This window comes from Vitis vinifera, chromosome 6 (assembly GCF_030704535.1).
Source record: "Vitis vinifera cultivar Pinot Noir 40024 chromosome 6, ASM3070453v1".
NCBI lineage: Eukaryota > Viridiplantae > Streptophyta > Magnoliopsida > Vitales > Vitaceae > Vitis > Vitis vinifera.
Window position 1 is genome coordinate 20,077,421 of NC_081810.1, and position 22,816 is coordinate 20,100,236.

The 22,816-nt window shown below is 36.2% G+C and overlaps 1 protein-coding gene across 4 annotated transcripts in view; it reads right to left on the reverse strand.

Annotated features, from left to right (window-relative positions):
- LOC100261898 (protein CHROMATIN REMODELING 5) overlaps nucleotides 1-22,816 on the reverse strand; it is a 41,751-nt gene that overhangs the window by 11,631 nt on the left and 7,304 nt on the right. For all 4 annotated transcript variants that reach the window (XM_059737615.1, XM_002275064.4, XM_059737616.1 and 1 more), the window contains exons 4-15: nucleotides 21,908-22,354; nucleotides 17,867-18,091; nucleotides 17,623-17,706; nucleotides 10,983-11,042; nucleotides 10,767-10,870; nucleotides 10,468-10,519; nucleotides 9,995-10,058; nucleotides 7,410-7,503; nucleotides 7,209-7,296; nucleotides 6,916-7,050; nucleotides 3,429-3,620; nucleotides 3,175-3,242 (exon numbers count right to left, since the gene is read on the reverse strand). In XM_059737615.1, the coding sequence (XP_059593598.1) occupies nucleotides 3,175-3,242; nucleotides 3,429-3,620; nucleotides 6,916-7,050; nucleotides 7,209-7,296; nucleotides 7,410-7,503; nucleotides 9,995-10,058; nucleotides 10,468-10,519; nucleotides 10,767-10,870; nucleotides 10,983-11,042; nucleotides 17,623-17,706; nucleotides 17,867-18,091; nucleotides 21,908-22,354 (1,613 nt within the window). The remainder of the gene's footprint in view (nucleotides 1-3,174; nucleotides 3,243-3,428; nucleotides 3,621-6,915; nucleotides 7,051-7,208; nucleotides 7,297-7,409; nucleotides 7,504-9,994; nucleotides 10,059-10,467; nucleotides 10,520-10,766; nucleotides 10,871-10,982; nucleotides 11,043-17,622; nucleotides 17,707-17,866; nucleotides 18,092-21,907; nucleotides 22,355-22,816) is intronic.

Genomic DNA, 22,816 nt, shown 5'->3' on the forward strand with positions numbered 1-22,816 from the left:
AAAGCTCCAAGACCAAATGGCCCTTTTTGTTCAAAAACAAAAGATGTATTAATTACTATAAAGAGGTCATGAGAAGGATGAGAAATCCTCTCTATAAAATACAAACCTGATCAAACACCAAAAAAATCTCCGCTTTACAAAAAGATTTGGACAAAAAAAGGGAAAAGACTATACAAGTGGTACATCTCCACAAGCTCATCTAGGCTCCTCGCAATGTAGGCCCAACGCTAAGGGGTACCCGAGACCAAATGGCTTCACCACGGCATTGTAGCAGTTCTGTTAGGAGTTTGTTAAATAGGAGGTGATGGGGTTCTTCAAAGAATTTTTTTATAATAGCTTTTTCAGATCAGTATTAATGCAACTTTCTTGGTCTTAATCTCGAAGAATGGTGATGCGGAGGACTGAAAAAATTTCAGATCAATTAGCTTAGCAGATGGCTTTTTTAAGATTTTGATAAAAGTCTAGGCTAACTGACTCAAAAAAGGTTGTGGGACAAGTGGGCTTAAACTATCAACATGCCTTCATAGCCAATGCGGCCATTGAGTCAATGTTGAAAAGCTCCAATAAAGGAGTTATTTACAAAATGGATATTAAGGAGTATGCCCATGTCAATTGGGAATTCCTATTGGCAATTTTGGAGAAAATGAGTTTTGGTCTTAAGTGGATGAGATGGATCAAATGGTGTATATCATCAGAAAATATATATGTGCTTTATTAACGGGACCCCAGTTGAACTAAGTTGAGAAAGGGGGACACACTTTCTCCCTATTATTTATCTTGGTCATGAAGGTGCTTTGTAAGATTCTAAGGAGAGCTAGGAATGGGGTTTTCATCATGGATTTCGAGGTGGGTGGTAGAGGGGGCGAGGGGTTAGATTTGACTCATCTTCTATTTGCTAATGATACTTTAATTTTTTTTTTTTTTTTTTTTTTTGTGACTAATCAAAAGCATTTAGAGTATCAGAGCTAATTCCAATTGAAGGAACTGATAACATGGAGGCCCTTACCGCTACTATGAGATGTGGGACGAGGTGCAAGAAAGATCTCAAAGAAGGCTTGCCATATGGAGAAGGCAATATCTTTCCAAATGAGGGAGATTTAACTTAATTAAAGGTATATTGTCGAGTCTTCCTATCTACTTCATGTCTTGTTCATAACCTTTAAAAAGGTGAGTCTAAGATTGGAGTATATCCAAAGGAACTTCCTTGAGGTGGGGCTGCATCAAAGGAAAAGCCTCATTTGGTTAATTAGTCCATAGTTTGCTCAAATAAAAAGAATGTGGGCCTTGGCATTAGGAATCTCTCTTCTATAAACAAGGCACTCCTTAGCAAGTGGTGCTAGAGATTCACATCTCAATGTGAGTCGCTTGGAAGAGTGTTACTGCATAGAAGTTCAAGGAAGAAGGGGGATGGTGCTCAAAGGCAATGGGGGATGGTCATGGGGTGGGTGCGTGGAAGGCTATTAGAAATGAGTGGGAGTCCTTCGTTAGAACTCACTCCATTCCTCGCAACAATAGAAGAAGGGACTAATTCTAGAAAAATAGATGGTGTGGTGACTCATCCCTGGAAGTATCGTTTCCGTCTCTATTATCTTTAGCCAATGATAAAGACTCTTAGGTAGTAGGAGCAAGGAGGAAAGGGTGATCTATAGAGCCCCTGCTTCTCAAGGCATTTTCATGATTGGGAGATTAAAGAAGTGATGACCTTTCTACAAATATTGCAGAAGAGCTCAATTTAGAGTGAGGAAGAGGACAAATTGGGGTGCAAGGAGTCCAAAAGTGTTGTGTTTTTAGTGAAATCTTTCTTCCATTCTTCAGTTCAAGAAAAAATGAGTTTTTCCCCTCTCAGCATGGTTTGGAATCCATGGGTACCTGTGAAGGTGGGATTCTTTGCAGGGTAAGCAACTTGGGGGAGGATTTTAATGACTGATCAGCTTAAAAAGAAGGGGATGGACAATGCCTAATCGTTGCTTCACATGCCTATGACATTTGGTTCTCTCTTTTTGGTGTTGTTTGAGTGATGCATTCCACCATCAGAGAAAATCTTTTGAGCTGGCACGTTCTTTCGTGGGTAAAAATGGAAAAAAGCTTAAAGGACTGCTCCTTTATGCTTGTTTTGGGGAGCGTGGAAGGAAAGAAATAGGTCTTTTGAAAATTCAGAAGAATCTGATCAGAAAATCAGATCTTGTTTCAGGAACTCCTTTTTGGAATGCATTACAGTGTACATAGATGACCATTCATTGTCCATGATAAACTTTGTTGCTTGGCTTAGCTTAATGTAAGGAGAGGGAGGTTGTCTTTTGTGTTTCTCTCGTTTCTCAGCACACCTTTTGTTGGTGTCACATGCACACACCATGTGTACATTGCTGCACCTTTGCTTAGGCATCTTTGATATATTTATGCTATTTGCCTATAAAAAAACAGGCAATCTTGAGATTATGGAATTTACGCTAAACAAAAAATGGCTCCCAAATAAGCTAAAAATGGGAGAAGCAACACTTCCATGTTAAACTCTTTTTGAAGCCAGAGCACTTTTACTAAAAAATAATGTGAGTGGCAATACAAGAAAACCTAGAATAAGAGATGAATGCACTTACAAAAAGACAATAGTACAAAAAATCAGGACACCATGAGAAAGCCTAGTTGGTTTGGTCAAGATATACAAAGCACTGAAGACATCTTGAATGGGAAAAGATTGGTAGGGCAGGAGAGAAGAAAAACACCATGGCATGTGGCTTAACCAATGATAAAGCCTTAGAGCTGCAGCAATGAAAGAATTATATAGAAAGCTAACTAGTTAGGTGTTGGGCTGTCCTTTGCATCTGATTGAGTATCTTGATTAAAGCAAAATGAAGACTACCGAAGACTATGAAGACAGATTTAACCTCAAAGTAATGTTTTAGAATCAACTGAACTAAACATGGATTGCAAGTTATCCAAAACAACAGGAGTAGTGAGACAGCAGAAAGATTTATTGCCCTTCTAACAGTAGATAAACTATGTGGATTGACCCACTGACTCTTCATTAGAAAAGGAGGCATAATTATAAAATGACATTTATAGATATGCATGTGACACTTATGATCAAAAACTATAAAAATCAATCAAAGAATTTGAAACAACTTTGAGCACCGGAACCCGCAATCTTCACAATAATTTGAGGGGAAAACCAATTACCAAAGCTCTTCAACACTGTTCTGTAATGGAGTACCAGTGATCAGCAACTTGTTCTTGGCACTGAATTCCTGCAGAAAAGCAAGGCATCATCTAGCATTAACCAAATAAGACTCATCAACAAAAATAAATATTATTTATTGAAAAGACAAAAGCCAGAAAATTATAATGAAATATGTGTACCCAGAGGATTGTTTACTATTGTGCTTCATAAATAAAAGGCCAACGTAAACATATCATTAAGAAATACAGCATACCGAGAGGGTTGTATACAATTGTGCTTCACTGTTCTTTAACCTGTGGGCTTCATCAACCATGAGGTAGTTCCATTTGATCTTAGAAAGCACAGCCTTGTCCTTCAGAACTACTTCATAAGTAGTCAATAAAGCATTGAATAGAATAGTCCTGCCAGTTTTCTTATTAGTGTAAAATTCATATTGCTGACAAACCTGCAAATAAAAAGTAGCAAAATTATAAATAAATAAAACAAAATAATAGATATTTTGATAAGGACGCAAGTATAATAGGGAAATAACAATTCAGCAGAATTGTAAATAGAAAATTCTCATTTATCTCATAAGTATGGACTACATGGCATACACACACAATGCCTCCACTCTGCCTCAGAGGAACAACTGCTCCCCCCCCCCCCCCCCCCACACATCCATTTCATTTGCAAAGCAATAAACTATTTAACTGGATCAACCCAAGTCTACCAACTCCCTCAACAACTCTATCGACACACCAAAAACCATTTAACTGCTCCTCATCCCATTTAACTGGATCAACTGTAATTCCAACTCTCTTGCCAAGAAGACAGCCAGTCACCACTAATGCAAGAGAATATTCATTAACACAATTGTTATAGGCGACAAAAATTTATTGGAGGCGCATAAATATAACTCTTCAACCATCTATCTACCTCCTCTCACTCCACAACAAAAACAACAACCACCACCATACAAACACACAGGCACACACAAAGTCAACACAAACACTCTCTATACCCTGCCTCAAAGGAACAACTCCTCCCCATCCTTTTGTCCACGCAGTGATGAACTATTTAACTGGATTAATGCCAACTCCACCAACTCCCTTGTCAACACTACTGCTCCTTCCACCAATGCAAGCACATTTTCATAAACACAATTGTTCTAGATGTCAAGCATTTATTAAAAGTTTATAGAAGACAATACTTCTCCGATCACACACAAAACCACCTAAAGTTGGAGCTTTTTCCACCAGTAGCAACTGAAAAGAGAGTTAATAAAGATGGCCTTCCCATATAAGACAATCTCTCCAGATAGACATACTTGTATAAAAAGTGCAGTCTTAGATCCATTGTTTTATCACTGCACTATTTCTGAGTTTTTCCAGGGATTCATTCTGAAGAGATATTCCAAATATTTACAGTGTTTTCTCCCAGGGTTATGTAGGAGAGTTAGGAGACCTTGTGGAAGATTAGATTCAATAGAAATGTTTGTCTCTTTCAGGAAAAAGAGTGACCCGTTGATGAGCTGTGGGACAGAATGTGCTTTGAAAACTCTTAGGGTATCTATAAGGAGAGAAACCAAAGAACCTTTGAACTAACAGACTACACGATTTTACGCTTCTTCATGTACATGTTTGTGGAATGGATTAGGGTACATATAGAGTCTACTTCTTTGTCCCTTTCAGATTTCATAGATTGGTTGGGCTGTAAGTGAAGCGAGGGTGTTGTTTTTGCCTATCCCTCCTTTTTTTGGCCTTGTATACATCATGTATACTTCAGCAGCTTTTTTGGCACTTTTAATACAATTGTTTTACTTATCAAAAAAAGGGTATCTATAAGGAAAGAGTTTGCTAACATCCCTATAAACACTATTGCAATGGATTGGGATATATTTGTCCAACTAAACAAAACTGAGTGGGGTATCATTGTCAATGGTTCATATCTGCAGTGGACCACCTTAAGCTCAATTTCAATAAATGTTCATCTGAACATCAGGTCAAGCAGGTGCCTAGGGCAATATTGAAATAAAAGGAATGAGCCTGTTAGCTCATCTACAAAAGTGGTAATGGATTCACTATAGCAATGAAGTTATTAGCCACATTTGAGGCTTAGAAAGAGGTGTAGGGTTAAAGGATTTTTTTTTATATAACCGCAAAACCTTCCATGGCCGAGCTCTTCAAACTCTCAATGGGACCCAAATGTCAAGGTATTGACTATGCCCACCACAATCAACACCAGGTAATCTAGGGCATTCAACCAATAGCAGGAATTGAGCCTAGGACCGTGTGCCTCTACCACACATCCTAGCATTCACCTTAATCAATTGTATACCCTGATGGATAGAAAGAAGTCCACAGTGACAATTGTTTGAATGTGGACAAGGCATATAAACCCTAAGGCCTACTCCTAATGCATGGATCATATCATTTTTTTGATGGGTAAACACAGAAGAGAATATATTAAATAGAAAAGGAAGCCCGAAGGGCAACCTAAGGCATTTTACACCCAATCCCCCCTTACTTTTATCCAAGCATACAACCCTCCATTTAACAAGATAAATTTTCCTCTCCAAAGCCCCCCCACCCCAAAGGAAATCCCTTTGGATTTGCTTAAGTCTCAATCTAACCGATCTAGGCATACGCAAAATTGACATGTAGTAAATAGGCATGTTCGACAAAGTGCTTCGAATAAGAGTAAGTCTCCCCCCTTTAGATATATATTGCCTCTTCCACAAAGCTAATCTCCTCTGTAACCTCTACTCCACCCCATCCCACACCACCACTGATTTGTGAGGTACACCCAAAGGAAGCCCTAAATATAAGGAAGGGAGCTTCCCCACCTTACACCAAAGCTCAAGAGCCAGCTCCTCCAAATTCTCCACCCTCCCTACGGGAAGAATCTCACTTTTATCCAGATTAATTCTTAAACCAAATATGACTTTAAACCACATTAACACCCAGCTTAGGTGAGCCAATTGGCCCTCAAAGGCATCACAGAAAATCAGCGTGTCATCAACATACAGCAGATGGGTGAATTGAACTCCCTCACCACCCCTCCCTTTAACCCTACAGCTAGTCAAAAAGCCCCCACTAACCGCTCTCTTGATCAAACAGCTCAAGGCCTCCATACCTATTACAAAAAGATAGGGTGAAAGGGGGCCCCTTGTCTCAACCCCCTGGAGACTGGGCAAGACATGATTCCTTATTTACATGGCAACCCAGATCCACTAATCAAGAAACTGACAATCTCATGAAAGAAAGCCACAACATATATTGTGTTGATAAGAGACATTTACCCTCCTTGCAGTGTATGGATTACATTTACGGTTTATTGTATTGTATAATTTGTATGGCTATTGGGTTTTTACCTTTTATGCTGAACACATAGTAAAAGGAATGCAATTTAACACTTTCAAGGTTATTAAAATAATTTGAGTCAAGCAGGAATTTTTTGTTTTTTTAGAATTCTGATAATTTTTTTCTCAAGTCATGTGGCCCCATAATAAAATCAGTATATGTACCAAACTCAAACTTTCCATTGATAACAAACTATTTTAATTATCAAAATATAAAATAAAAAATAACATAGTCACCATAATTAGGAAATAATGAAACACAATTTGCTTGGTCCAGAAAATGCCTTTTTTTTTTTGGCCAGGGGGCAATTCTTTCTGTACATGCCAAAGATAACAAACAACTATAAATCCTGACAGCATATCAACATCAACCCACCCAATACAAAGTATGACTCACCTCTCGGCTAGCACGGGTCCCAACATAAACAATGACATTCAAGTCAGGAAGCCACTTCTTGAATTCTTTTGCCCAGTTTGATAAAGTCGATAATGGTACAACAACAAGAAATGGTCCATATATTTGTTGAGCATTCTGTAAGAACAAATGAATGTTTCCTTGGATTATAAGTCTACAAGGAACTACAAGAAAAAAGTAATAATAATAATAATAATGACAACAACAATAACAATAAATGATAATAAACACAAAAGCAATAATAATACTACTAATAATAACTACTAGATGCTTACCTGCAAAAACCCAAGCATAGAAACTGACTGCACAGTTTTGCCAAGACCCATTTCATCAGCCAAAATAACATTAGTATCATTTCTCCAGCTGTTCTATGAAAGAGAAGCTGATTAGTATATATGCTAAAATTAGAATATTATATTTAAAGTACATTTTTTTAGTTTAAACTGATCATTCTAAAACAAAAGAAACCAGCATACCTGTTAACAAGAAAATTCAAGCCTTCAAGCTGATAATCACGAAGTTGTCCTCCCTTTAACCACCCAGGCTGCTCATCAAGCTTCCTTAAACTTGCTAAACAGAAAGAGTATTCTCAAGTTATATATTATTTGTGTTATTTGATCAGACATGCAAGTACCATATGGTTGAAAAGGAAGAAAAAGGAAAAAAAAGGGAGGAAAAATTTTGAAGGTTTTATTAACAAAATAATGTTGGTGTTTGAGAAACAATATGAGAATATACCATTAATGATCAATCAATCCATTCCACACTTAAATCACTTGGCTCAATGGCTCAAGCTTTTGTCGAATTTTGGTGGTAAAAATGGCTAAGGATTAAAGATAAAAATCAAAGTAAATGATATAAGATAGATTTAAGATAAAAATCAACCTTAATGAAGATTTTGAGTTAGTTTCTCACATGCTATGGTATCACAGTCACTTTTTTCCCTTTTACAGAATAAAGGAAATTTTATTATCAAAGAATGAAAGACACATGAGCGAACTCTTCGCTTATGATAAGCATTCACATCGCATACAGAACATAATTTGCAGCAAGCGGATGACATAGATAGCTGCTATAACTAGGTTTTGGGATAAGGGTGTATATATATATATATATATGTCACTAGCAATAATTGTAGGAAAGTTTCACTTTGAGACCCATACAAAATCTCATGATGAGAATCATAGGAAATTTATCCTCACATTAAGGAATAGAGGATCTCAAGATCATTAGGAAGTAGAAAATGGATAGGAAGGAAATGAATTTCCCACATTCATCATAAGCAGAAAGCAAATGGGTTTAAGCTTGATTATCTGAAGCAGGAAGCAGTAACATCTCCAAACGCTACAGAGGTTTTAAAAAAAGTAATTCAAGTTCTACAAAATTGTTGGGCACCAATGTACTGATATGTGATTGATACTTCAGCAGTAATTCCAGTTTTTTGTCATTGATGCTAATAAGAACAAATGTTGGGCAAAAGAGGCATAAACTTTTCCTTCACCATTTTATTTGTACTGTATGGTTTCTACTCTCTTCTTTCTTCCTTCTTCCAGTTGTTCATGCAAAAACAACCATCGAATACAATTTAACTAATTCAACTTGATCTAGGGCAAACCTCCGACAGAAAGTAATGACTAAAAAGGTTCTCCATCAAACCTTCAGAACAAGCTTTTAAATACAGTTGAACTGAGTGCTCCAGATCTTTTGAATTTTATTAGACCATTAGAAGCATTCTTATGATTCTTGTGCCTTTCCTAATCAGTAAGACACTGAACAATATTGCATAGCAATCCATAGCAGAGGTTCTCTTTACAGTGTCCAAGGTAAAGTCTGAATATTTCCTAGTAGGTTAGTCAGGTTGGAGAATTCAAAACCCATACACACCAGTTGGTTGATGTTTTTTGAGGTTGAAGCTGTCAGTGATTTCAGAGGCTCAGAGGTATTACTCATGAAATTTTGGCAACTACTTGAGCTGCCTGGCTCATAACCAATCAATATTCAAGATGAGCATTACCCATAACAACCCATAGAGGCCATGCTTCATATGAATAAACCTAACATTTATTGCCAGACACATTACAATTATTACAGGGGACTTCAAAACATCACCAGTAAGGCTGTAACCAGATTGGAGACTGACCAAACCACACTCTTTTTTTTTTGACAGTAATCAGACAAAACAATCTTTACTTAGAAAATGAGTACATTTTACTGACAAAGAAAACAAAACAATGCAAGCAGGATGGTTTATATTCAGGTCAAGAAGGAAAAAAAAAGTAGAAAATAATTAAATAAAATGAAGACAACAACACTACCCTCAAGATCTGAAGACCCAACTCCTATTGGTGACTTAAAATGGCCCATATGGTGCTCCAGGGATATGTCTCCTTCCTAAGTTAAGAATTCCACTTCATTTACTGAACCAAGCTAACTGCACACAATTAAGCTCCATTTTTTATTTTTTTTTGATAAATAAACACCAAATTCATTAAAAATTAAAAAACACCCCCAAGGACGCCACAATTGAGCTCCACTTCTATCCTATCATATGGTCCATGATCACATTTGATGGATAAACAAGCCTCCAAGATTCCAGGGCATCAGAAAGCACCCATGCGATGACTGTTTATTAGGTATTCTAGCAAAAGCACTCCAGAAACCTGGAAACTGGTAATTTTCCTGAGGCCAGCTAGGATTGCCAACACCTCAGCCCTAACAGAATCCCCCTCAACAACCAGCTCTGAGAACACATCGACAACCTCATCCAAACAATTCTCAAAGATAACCCCAACTGATCAATAGCTTCTTAAAAATAATGCCAGATTGCCAACTATCATATAAAATAGAAAGAAGAACCAATACTCCACATTGTTAGTGTTATAAAGGCATTGTGAGGAAATGCTTCAGTTATCAACTAACAGAAATAGAATTAGATAGGCAAGTAAGCCACTTTTCAGTTTTCACCTCAAAAACGGTGATTATTATTCTGCAAGTTATCAAACCTAGACATAAAACCGACAATTTGAACCAAGATAAGATGCGACTAAGGAACTATACGGACCTTTACTCTTCTTACGCTGCATGTCCACCATTTTTCCTTGGATGGCAGCTGCAGCTTCACGAGCCTGTTTAAAAAATGACAGATCAGGGATTTCAAAGAGTATAACATCCATGCTCTTATTTAACAAGAGAATCATCTATATTGATACTTGCAGCAAATACAAATAAAATAAAGAATGGAACAGTAATTAAAAAGAGATCAATGACAAGCAAAATTAATGAACTGTATGATCATAAAGAAAACTGGGGAGCTCTAATATAACTAAGATGATCTTGAATTACCATAGGTTATGAATCTAAATACATTTAGTTTAGTGATTAGTGGTAAAACGAATGTAAAAGCTATAGCCATAAAGGCAACTAGAAAGAAGAAAAATTAGCAAAGCACTTCTATAATTCAACAGTATGTGACCAAAAAAACAACCATTTGCATGTATTTTGGCAGAGAAATAAAAACATTAAATTGCATGCTACCTTGTACTCATCAATAGCATCTTGAGCAAATGCAATATCTACATCCTTCTCCCTAAAATGAAACAAATCACCATCATAAGCATTACAGCTTCCACCACAGAAAGAAATGAACAAAATATTGCAAGCGCCAGAAAAGATACCAGCAGGGAATAGAAGCAGAAGTAATTTAGTAGCTTTTTTTATTTTCTTTTCTTTTTTTTCTCGGAGGGTGGTGGGTGGGGGGAGGAGGGAGGAGGGGTTGGGGGAGTTGTGTGTTGAAAATAACTATAGTGTGTGGGTGTGTTCAAGTTTCAAAATACCATGTTGCTTCAGCATATGAGAGTCCCTGCCACTTGACTAAATACTCTGGCATCACATCACCTGAGCCCTCTTTACCAATTCTGTATGCAATTATTCTCTCCACCTGCAAATGCATTTGAGAAACTAAGCAGAGAGAATTACAAACTTGGAGAAGTAATCCAAAATAGTAACAAGGTTACAAACAAAAAACAAAAAATAAGATCAGTACAGCAAACCTGACTATTTTGTTTAATGAGGTCTAAGTCCATTTCCTTGCTTACATCATTGACTTCAATCTAATAGGTAAACAAACGCCAAAAGAAAAAAAAAAAGGTTAATGGGTTTCATATATATAACTCAAGAATCAGGTTTATTTCATATCAATTTTAACTCCACTACAGAATAAAAAATAACATAGAATTAAAACTATGAAAAGAGATTAATGGGTTGTAATGCATACGAAATAAATGTGTAATTACTCAATTCCACGCCATAATCTCACATTAATTACCAACTGTTGGCAAGTTGGCATGAAGCAGTTCCAAAGAGAATTATAGGCAGAAATGTTAAGGTTGCATCATTATTATGTCACATGAGTGCACACAATGAAATTAAAATCCGCCTACAAAAAGAGAACAGCATTACTCTAATTCAGTGATTGACAGGGTCTCGAGGAGACTGGATGAATTGAAAAAGGTCTTTTAGTCTCTATGGGATAGAATTACTCTAATTCAAAGTTGCTTGTCCTACATCCCTAATTATTTCTTACCTTTTTTAAAGATTCCAGTGTAAGTAGTCTCTAAGATTGAGAAATTACAAAGAAATTTTCTCTAGACGAGAGTTGGGGAGGGTAGAAAAGATCATCTCATTGGTTGGGACCTAAGGTGTAAGCCTAAGGAGTATGGAGGTCTGAGACTTTAGATTGATCTCTCTGAGGAATTGTGCTTTCTTAAGGAAATGGCCTTAGAGATTCCCTAGGGAAAGTTTTAACCTTTGGCATCAAGTTTTTTTTTTGTTTTTTTTTTATTATTTTTTTTTTATGAGTAAATCAAGAGTGTATTATAAACAAAAAATGTAAAAACAGCGCTCCAAAGTACATGAGAGGTATACAACGAACGCTTCAAAGTGCAAAAAAAGGACCAACAAAAACTACGCTCCCTTCAAAAAGAACTCACCTAATCCACAAAATCTGCAATTGAAGAAGGACCAGAAATTAAAAACAACCCAGACCAATCCCATAGATTATAAAGAAAAGCATGTTTTAGTCCTTCAACAGACTGTTCTTCATTCTCAAAAACTCTTATGTTTATTTCCTTCCAAAATGGTCCAAAATAAGCAAAGAGGAGCTGCCCACTACACCTTTTTTCTCCTTTTACCAACAAAAGAACCATTTCATCTTAAAAGCGTGTCTCTAACAGAAGGAAGTATCCAAAGCACACCAAACAGGGAGAACAAAAGATTCCATAACACTCTTGTCTTAACACAATGGTTAAGGATGTGATCAATTGTTTCTTCCTCTTCAAGACAAAGAAAACATCTATTTGCTAAAGAGCACCATCTTCTCTTTAAACAATCTAAAGTTAACACCTTTGCCCAAGAAGCCTCTCAAGCAAAAAAAACCCACCTTCAAGGGAACCCAAGAATTCCAAATCACACTAGCAAGAAACTGCATTGTACTTTCTATCTCCAAGGTCAAATAAAGGGCTTTAACAGAAAACTTCTCATTTTTCAATCCTGTCCAAATCACTTTATCTTTTTGTTCCATGCACGTGCTCCTCCCTTGCAAACTCAAGAGAAACCACTCCACCAAATCCAGCTCTTAATCATTAAGGGCCCTAGAAAAATGAGGGGCCCAACACCCCCCTTCAATTGTCGAGTGTCAAACATCCACCACCCAATCCTCCTTAGAATCAGCAATAGCATAAAGAGCAAGGTAAGAAGTACATAGTGCCATATCACCACACCACTTGTCCTTCCAAAATTTCACCCTTTGCCCACTACCAACCAAGAAATCAACTTTATTATGTAAGAGCTCTCATTCCTTTCTAATGGCTTTCCATAACCTTATCCCATAACTTTCTCTCACCACCTTGGAGCACCAGCCTCCCTCTTCCACCCCGTACTTGCCATTAATAACTTGCTTCCACAAAGCCCCCCTATCCTCTGCAAACCACTAGCTCCATTTACCTAAAGGGCTTTGTTAAGCTTAGTAAGATTCTTTACTAGCATTTATGAGACAAATCCTAATAGATGATATGCCAATATTATAGTCAGATGGTCACATAGTTATCTCTCAAAGGCCATTGCTCCAGTGTTCCAGGTTTCTTCAAGTTACACTCGTCTTGTGGTGGGTGATGATGAATATTCGCTTCTAAGAGGATTTGTGGTGGGGGGATCAACCTTTGTGTTCACAATTTCCATCTCTTTATAGAGTTGTCATAGTAAAAGATCTTACCATTTCAACTATCCTTAGCCACTCTTCTTTTTCTTCTTCTTGGAATCTTAATTTTTTCCGCAACCTTACGAATTCGAAGATTGAGGATCTTGAAAGACTCATGTCATCCCTCACTCATGCACTTGTCTTCATCCACCCTATATGCGAGAGTGTGATCATTGACCTCTTCAGGATTATTTATTGTCAAATCATTCTTCATGACTTTGTCTAATACATCAGATTTTGTTCTTTTCTCCTCGACTAAATTTATATGGAAATCTAAAGTCTTATCTAAGGTTAAGGGTCTTTACTTGGTTAGTAGCACACAAGAAGGTAAATACCAGCAACATACTATAATTAAAAAGACCTTTCAAGTCCTCAAGCCTGACTAATGTATTTTATTTAAGGGAGAAAAGAGTGTAGTGATCATTTCTTTCTACATCGTCCGATAACTTCGGGGCTTTGGCACTATCTATTCAAACAAGTCAAGGTTGTTTGCATTCCACCCAAGAGTATATGCGAATCCGCGATATAATGATCAACTCATATAAAGGTTTGGGGAACTCTGTTAGAAGCAAGACTCTTCGGCAAATAGCTTGTCACACATTACTTTGGATTGTGTGGCAAGAGAAAAATGTCAAGATTTTAGGATAAGTGAAGGATGACAAAGGGGTTGTGGGAGTTACTACTTTTAAAGGCATTTTGCTTAGTGTAATCAAACTCAATTGGCTTTTGGTGCATAAATCAAAATGGTTTGGACATCCCTAAGAGGAGTTGCGTTTGTGGTATAAACCTTTTGCATCGATTCCTTTTATGGCAAAGGAGGTCAATCATATTATGATCAGGTTTTTTCGTAATAGTGGGGAGGACTCCTCATCCTTCTCATATTTTCATTAATAAATATATGCTTCTCTTGTTTCTAATCAAAAAGAAAAAAGAAAAAAGAGGAGGAAAACAGCATTGAACTTAAAACTAGGAAAAGAGATAAATGAGTAATGATCACTAAGAACAATCCCATGCCATAATCTCACATTAATTACCAACTGTTCGACAATTAGTACGGAGCAATTCTAGAGACTACAATACACAAAAATGTTAACATTGTGTCATTATTGTCACTCACACACACACACACTGATCACAATTTTTTTTTCCATTTTTGATAGGCAAATAAAGTGAGAATTTAAAAATAAAAATAAAAAAAATCAGAAACAAAAGATACATATTAAATGAGAAAAGAAACATGAGAAGGATGAGGAATCCTCCACATAAAGTACAAGCCTGATCAAATTGAGAATATATATTAAAACCACCAAAATGAATAACGCACCAATGTACAAAGGACATATACAACAAACGCTAGAAGGCCAAGCAAAAAAACAAAAGAAGGGAATACAAAAAAACTACTCCCTCAACAAGCATCCAACCAATCTACAAAATCAATTAAAGGCAAAGAGTCTTCATCTATGCAAAACTAGAACCCCAATAAGAGGTTGCTAAGGAAATTGCTTTTAAGGCTTTGGTCAGATTTCTCCTCATTTTAAAACAATCTTCAATTCCTTTAGTTTCATATTATCCAAAAGAAATGCAAACAGGCACAACCCTTCATGCCTTCTCATTTTCCAACAAAGTGGTCATGCCAATCTAAGAGAGTTTCTCTAACCGTGAAAGAAAAAACCTAGGATACACCAAACAAAGAGAACAACAACTACCTTAAAATCCTAGTCTTGGCATAATGAAGAAGGAAAACATCCGTTCACTAACAACCATCCTCTTCTTTGGAGATAATCTAAAGTCAAGACCTTACCCCAACCAGCCTCCTAAGCAAAAAGGCTTTCCTTAGACAGATCCTATGGATTCCAAAGTATCCCTAGTGGAAAAGGAATGGCACAACCTAGCTCCAAGATAGAATAAAGAGCTTTGATGGAGAAACCTCCATAACTAAAATCGTCAAATCACATCCAATAATGCTGCCCAATAACCCAGCTGATTCCCTCAACATGCCACCCATGAGCTGCTTTTGCACATCTTTTTATAGGGCAAGCTATTATATATATAAAGTGTCAAAATAGAGGGATTTAGAGGTTATTTGCTCATATAAAACAGTAGGGAATCGGAGACATGCAAGATTGAAATATTAAACTGGTTGCTCATTTTGGGTGATTCTCCTAGGTGGCAAGGAAGGGATGGCCTTTCTATGAGGAAATTAGAAAGTCATTTTTCAGTTAATAGATAAGGAGGAGAACTCCAAACAATTTAACTACAGAACTCAATAAAGATTGTTGATCAGGAGCTCTCCCAAGATTGGATTGTTAACTGCATCACCAATTTAACTTTCATTATCCTTTTCCTAGAGAAAGTTAGATCTTTAGCAATCAGACTTTAGACCCATATGTAAAAAATTCTAGCTAAGGTCCTCTCTAAATGATCCTATAAGGTGCTCCATGAGATAATGTCCCATTGCTAAGGAGCCTGCATCAAGAGTAGAAAAAATCTTCTGGGCATCCTAATGGCAAAATGGGTCATCATTAAGGTGGATTCAAAAAAATGCTTGTCAGTTTCAGTGCTTGTTAATGGGCAAGCTAGGGGTTGGATTGAGACCACAAGAGGTATCCATCAAGGAGGCCTTCTCTCACCATCCCTTTTTACTATAGTGGTGCATGCTCTACTAGGATGATTCTTAGAACTAAAGTGTTGTCTTGTTGAGGACATTGACATTGGAAGGGATCCTGTGAGGATGTCTCATCTGCAATTTGTTGATGGAACTAATTTCTTCTCTAATGATTTGATTGAGAATGTCTCCAATCTTAAACTCATTCTGGAAAGTCCTCAATCTGGTTGCAACCCTTAAGATTAACCCATTTGCATGTTCCTCTTGCTGCTAAACCCAAAATATCAATTTTGGAACCCGACTGTTAAGAAATTTTTAGGATGCTTAATGAGCAGAAAAAATCTTATTTGTCCTCAGATGTTCTGAGGATGGGAGCAGACACTGAGATTTGAGGTTTCTTAGGAGTTCAAACGGTTGGCTAAGATATGAGTCCTTTCTCTTGTTAATTTTGAGTTTTGATACTTCATTCCCACAGGGATGGAAAGAAAAAGGTGTCCTGCAACAAAGAATTTCATTTTCCTTCTCTTTCTATAGTCCTAAATATTTTTCATTTACAAGGGTTTTTCATCTTTTATACTTTTTTTTTACTAGAAACAAGATTATTCATTTCATCAGAATTTGGTAAATACAATGAAAGATAAGAGTCCTTCCAAGATTTACAAAAACACTGATGAAAAAGAAAAAGTATGACTATAACTCCAAATATAAGCAAAAACCAATTGCACATCTTATAGAGGAACCAAAAACAAAGGACAACCCAAGACCACACTACACATCTCAAGGGGGTAAAAAGAAGCAACATCTTTTTGTATATTTACCTACTTTTATCAATACAATATAAATATACTTTTTTACCTACATATAGGAAGAAGCAACATCTCTCATGTGCAGTAAATAAAGACACGAACTTTTTAGAGAAGAAAAGTCAACAATTTTCCAATCATTAATAATATTGCATAAGACAAGCTCCACTAAGGATATCGAAGTAGAAAGTATAAAGGTTTACAACAGCAGTGTCTTTTTGCCTCAAGAGACCTCACAACCTATCCATACCCTAAGGGGTAACTTTTTCCCCTATGGAAAAGATAGTCAATTATTTCTCACAAAATAACATTTGAAACATAAAATTTGTTATCTTCAAATTAATTTGCAAACCATAAAGTGAATCTGAAATTTCTTAGCAAGATTTGACATGAAGAAAACCATAATGAGTGCTTTATAAAGATTTAAAATGGTGATTAAAAGTGAAGTTTACACAAAAGCACAACTCAGTTTTCCACCATAAACCAAGCAACTTTTTGCACCATATTTCTTTTTCTCATCCTTGAAACAGTTGGGAGAAGTGGAGAACATGCATAAAAGATTTTTCACAAAACAATGAAAGGCTCATAAGCCCTGCATCCAAACCATAGTCCACAGTGAAACAGTAAATCAGGTGGTTTGAACTTCTATTAAATGAGCTATGACAATATTTGACAAATTTGCCATCTTAAATTTCATAAAAATAATTGGGGTGGAAAAGATAAACAGGCAGGCTTTCGTTATATGCAAGATAACAGATAAGTTTCAAGAAATATATGCCACTTCTTTGTTACATTTACACAACAAAACAGTTTGTTTCCACTTGTGGTAGTAATCTGCCTTCCAAGAAGCAACAGAATTCTACACCAATCATTTCATCCTTTTTTTTCTATAGCATCCCTCATTTACGGCTAAACATTTGAAGATGCAACTTCATTGCTTTAACGAAATTCATGCACAAGTAGACATTATGAAGGAAAGTCTCATATCTAAACTTGCAAATACAAAAATAACGAAGGGTAGACATTACCTCCTCACGTGAAAACATGTTCCTGTACTTCACTTCCTCCATCACTTTTTTGGTGTAATTTAAAACCTTCTTAAAACCACTAAGCTGCAATTTACAAAGACAAATATACATATACATATATATATATATATTATGAGACACAAGAAAGGAGTTTCAGTATAAAATAAAGCTCTACAAAAAAATGCATTCAACTAAAAACATCTTAACACATACAAAAAACCCACAGAGTGTTCAAAAGGCTTACATTTTGTAGATCAGAAAATGATTTCCACTGACAGTGCAAATGAGACTGGCCTTTCCATTTTATTAAGAACTCCATCTCATTCCAGTTGGGTTCAAAGTCAAACAAGTGGCTTAACAGAATGGGCTCTGTTGATTTATTATTCTTTAGAGCCTCGTCAGCCATGCCTTTTGGCTGATGCCAAAGCACCTTTTCGATTGAATCGCAATCTTCCTCTTCAATTTCCTCCTTCAGAAAATAATAACAATAAATGATGAGAGGTCCTTCCACTGATAAAAACCAAATAGGAAAGGAAACAGGAAAAAAGGGTGAAATTCTGTGTGTGCACATGCATGTCCCAAGGTGAGGGGGTGGCCTTCTCTTTGTAAGCACATTCACACAAGGTATATGGCCTGGGCTAGCACATAAATAACAGAACTACTGTCATTCATTAGATTGGTAAAATTAAAAAAATTTATTAGCACTCATCCACTAGAGTGTAATTGTCATTTGTATTTCTAATTCATTTTTTATCATACTTTCTGTAGTCCCTCTGTATATAAGTGGTCCCCCATTATTTGTTAACAACTCTTTAATATATCTATATTTGCCTATCAAAACACATGCATACACGAAAGCACACACACATATATTAGCATGCAAGATCACTCCACAAGCAGATGACAGCACCAAGACAAGAAACCAGTTCCTAATTATTCATAATTAAAATTCACCACATTTTAGACTTCATCATATTCCACCCTAGCCACAATCATACTTCACTTTCCAATGTCTTCAACATGTTGCATGTTTTATGTTTCTTCTCTGTAAAAGGACAATATGTCTCTAAAACATCATCAAGGGCAAAGAGAGGAAAATATCAAAGAGCAGCAAAGCAGAATTCAACTTGGGTAAAAGCCTTCCATATAGTCTTTCAAAATATCACTGCCAATTCCACTTAATGTTATTCTACTTAGTTGGCTTTTGGTTTGTAATTCAAAAGGGGTGGATAACATTTGAGAGAGTTTGATTTTGGTTTTTGAGATATTCTGTACATGCTTTTATCAGTAGTTCTCCTTGTACAGTAGAGGAGTATAGTCTTTGATCAGGTTTTGTACTTTGTGGGAAGGATCTCTCATCCTTCTCTTCAACTTTACTATTATCAATATATATTGTTTATGATAAAAAAAAAAAAAAAAAAAAAATCACCACTCTATCATCAAGATATCTGCTTACAGACCAGCCAATAACTGAGTCCATAAACACGTGATAGCATGTGATAAAAATCTCAAGTACAACCCAAGTATATCTCATGAAACTTGTGAGACTGCAAATGTTCAATAAAACAAAATAGATGGTACACCCAAAAATTTCATTCCAAGAGATCTCCCTTAACCCCATCAACAATTCCATAATACTTCTTCAATGCATCCCCTTAGCTTGCTAGTTTGAAGTGGAAAAAATGGTATTCACAAGTGATTAAGTATGCCCCTCGTCCCAAGTTGGCCAAATTATCATGAAAAAGACGATTAAAAAGAAAAATCCATCACAAGCTATGCAATGAGGCTAGGAATTAGCCACAACCCCAGGTAGTAACAAGTATGCTAGGCCTATGATTTCTTGGGGGAATTGCCCAAAAAGGACATCTGAGTTAGATTCTTTGCCAAATAGCTCTCACATTGGGATATTTCCCATCCCAGGATTTCTTTTCATCCAAATAAATCCACAAAATCGCACTTCATAGCTGATACACAGTATTTCAAACATAAAAGATACATAACCCAAAACGATGTAAAACCAGGCAATTAATAAAACACTAATCAACCAGTGAACTACTCCACTTTGCACAAGATACACTATTGAATAATGGGACTTTTAGGGCTTCCAATCAGAATATTATCACCAGTAATCAAATTTTTTTTTTTTTTTTGGTGCTGATTTAACGAAGCAAAGGCTTGCTTTAAAACTTTAAATCAACATAGAGGAGAGAACATGATTTTTTTTTTCCCCTTTTTTTGATAGGCTACATAGGGGAGAGAACATGATTGCCATTTTGGTTTTTAACAAAATGGGAAAATACATCTATCTATCTATCTATCTGGGGAGAGAACATGATTGTCATTTTGGTTTTTAACAAAATGGGAAAATCTGTCTATCTATCTATCAAATTTGGACAGGAAGAATATCAAATTTGGACAAGAAGAACCATCCTTCAGTCCATGTTAGCTTTTTTGCACTTTGAAACCTCTAACTTGCCCAAGTTCAGTACGTCCAAATGGTATATTTGAAACTGTGCATCCCTCCTTCCAAGCACTAATAGCCTTAAATTCTCTTTGTATCAGCACTTCACTACTATTATTTGCTATGTCCACTGTCATCCTACGTTATTTTGCAATCAGAGCTATAGTTCAGCATGTCAACAATAGATAAGAATCTATTGGGGAAACCTATGTGGAGAAGAAAGTTTAGCTGTTGATTGTAAATGGGAGTGAGAGTTACAAAGTGTGTTGGATAGAGAGGTTGATGAAGAACAGTCCATGGATACTTGTAAGCACAATAGACCTCCTAGGGAAATTATTAACCCCCAATTTTTCAGCACTAATCATAGTAATGAAATGTTTGTTTCTCTTCCAAAAAATTGATAAATAAATAAATAACTTTGCACTCATAGCCCTAAATTCTCTTCTTATCAGCACCTAGCCATCATCCTTATTCTGCTAGGATTTGTCAATTAGGGGTGTCTGTATAAGCTTGTAATCTTTTCTTTAAAGGATATTAATAATAGTATAGCAGAATTTTCAGCAGCTTTGGAGAGATTAAGAATTAAGTGATACAACCCTAAAACTAGGTGTGATACTGCAAGGTGTGATGCTAGTATTATTCTAGTAGCTATTACAAAAGTAGACTCAATGTCTCTTATTGATTTTGTAGATTGGGCAGGTTCTTGGTGAGGGAGAGAGCGGCTGTTTTTGATTGCCCTCTTCGGTTGTGCCTTTTGGTAACCTTTGGATATGTCCTATATACCTTAGCATATAGCATCTTTGTTTGTTATTTATACAAATTACCTTTTTACTTATCAAAAAACATTCTAGTAGTTTCTCCATTTTGTTCTCAATTCTCTCTAATTCTTTTTAAAAAATAATAATAATAAAAAATCTGCGATCCATCTTTAAACTTTCATTGTCAATCACCATTTAAACCTTCAATTAGCTACTTCCATAGCCAACACCCACTGCAGCCAAGATCTATTTAAAGCCCTAAACCATATCCAAACAAGCCTCCTTTACTAAATCTTTTCTTTTCAGAAAACTGGAAAAATGCATTAAGGACAAGAAATGCAATGCCAAGACAGTGCAAGGCATTAAGCATTTGCCATAATAGTAACTATGAAGCTAAGGAAGTCATTAAACCTTGATTGGTGGATGTTACCATGGAAAGTAAACGACCTTACGATGGCATGTGCAAGGCTTGGACAAAACACAAAGAGAAGTACGGAAATGGCAACTTTGTGCCTATATTGGTAAATTTGGAAAGAGAGGAATGCAAGAGTCTTCAAGGAAGAGGAGCTTCCTGATTAGAAGTTGAAAGGGTTTCTCACGGATCCCTTTCGAAATGGTCTAAAGTTCCTTTGGGGCTGGTGAACTGCTCTCTTTTGGACTATATTGATGGATTGAATTTGAGCTAGAACGTAGCTTTTGTAGTTTTCCATGTTCTTTTCTTTTTGTGGTGATTTTTGTACACTCCTTCCAATGTACAGGTGTTGTACCACCTTTCCTTAGGCAATTGTTTATAAAATACTATTTGCCTGTAAAGAATAAAAAAGAAATGATTAAACTTTAATTAAATCCCAGTCTACTCCAATTTTTTAGCACCCATAGCCCTAAATTCTCTTTACATCAGCTTTTGATTGCTATCATTGCCACTTCCTTTGTAGTCTTACATCAACATTCTAAACTATGTAAACTTCAAAACAGAAGATATTGACACAAGCTTCATTAGAGGCATAAACTAAAAAGGGAAAATAATAAGTACATTGCTATAATGTAATAGGCAAGCAGAATGCACCTTTTGGCTCTTTTTCTTCTTGCCTTCATCAATTTCTTCACTTTCCTCACTTTCAACATATGATACCTTCCTCACTGATCTACTTGAGGTGCGGAGCTCACTGTTCCGTCCAATGATATTTGCTGTAGTACTGGACTGACCACCTTTACTTTTTCGGAGATGTGCACCTCTCCTTGTCATGCTTTTGAAATCCTCATCACTATCATTTTCAGAATCCTTTTCATAAGAATCTTCATCTTCCAATAACGTTCTGCCTCTTTTTCTTCGACCAGGTGCAGGGAATGATTTATGCTCTTTCGTAGGTTTTAAACCACGTCCACTGTTACCTCGTAGTCTACCCTTGGGTTTCTTCATATAATATGCATCATCCTCATCTGAGACATCTAGATCATCATTGCTATTATCATCTTCATCAGAATCTTCACCATTCCAGTCCTTATCCTGGTACTGTTGCCCCAAGAAGAGAAAAAAAAATGTTAGTTCACTGAAAGTTCACTTTCTTTTTTCCTTTTTTTTAATAATGAAATAAATTCCCTGAAATAAGTTAAAAGGACAAGAAATCCTTCCAAGACAACAAGGATCTAAAAAAAAAAAAAGAGTATAATAAGCTTCCAAAACTATGCATTGCACTAGGCTTTTAAAGCAAGCACATGGTAGGGACAATGAAGTACATCATATACATACAAAAAACCAAGTAAAGAAGATGCCTTGAGGCCTAGCTCAAGTGGTAAACAGTTGGGGTGGGTTTATTAAAGGTTTCAGGCTCAAATCCCAATGGGGACAAAAAAAGAAAAAAAAAATACCTATAAGAGGGGAAAAAAAAAAAAAAAAAAAGGTAAAGAAGATAAACACATATTTATCTTCACAAATGTGTACGTAAATTGTAGCAGCAAACATCAGAAAACTAGA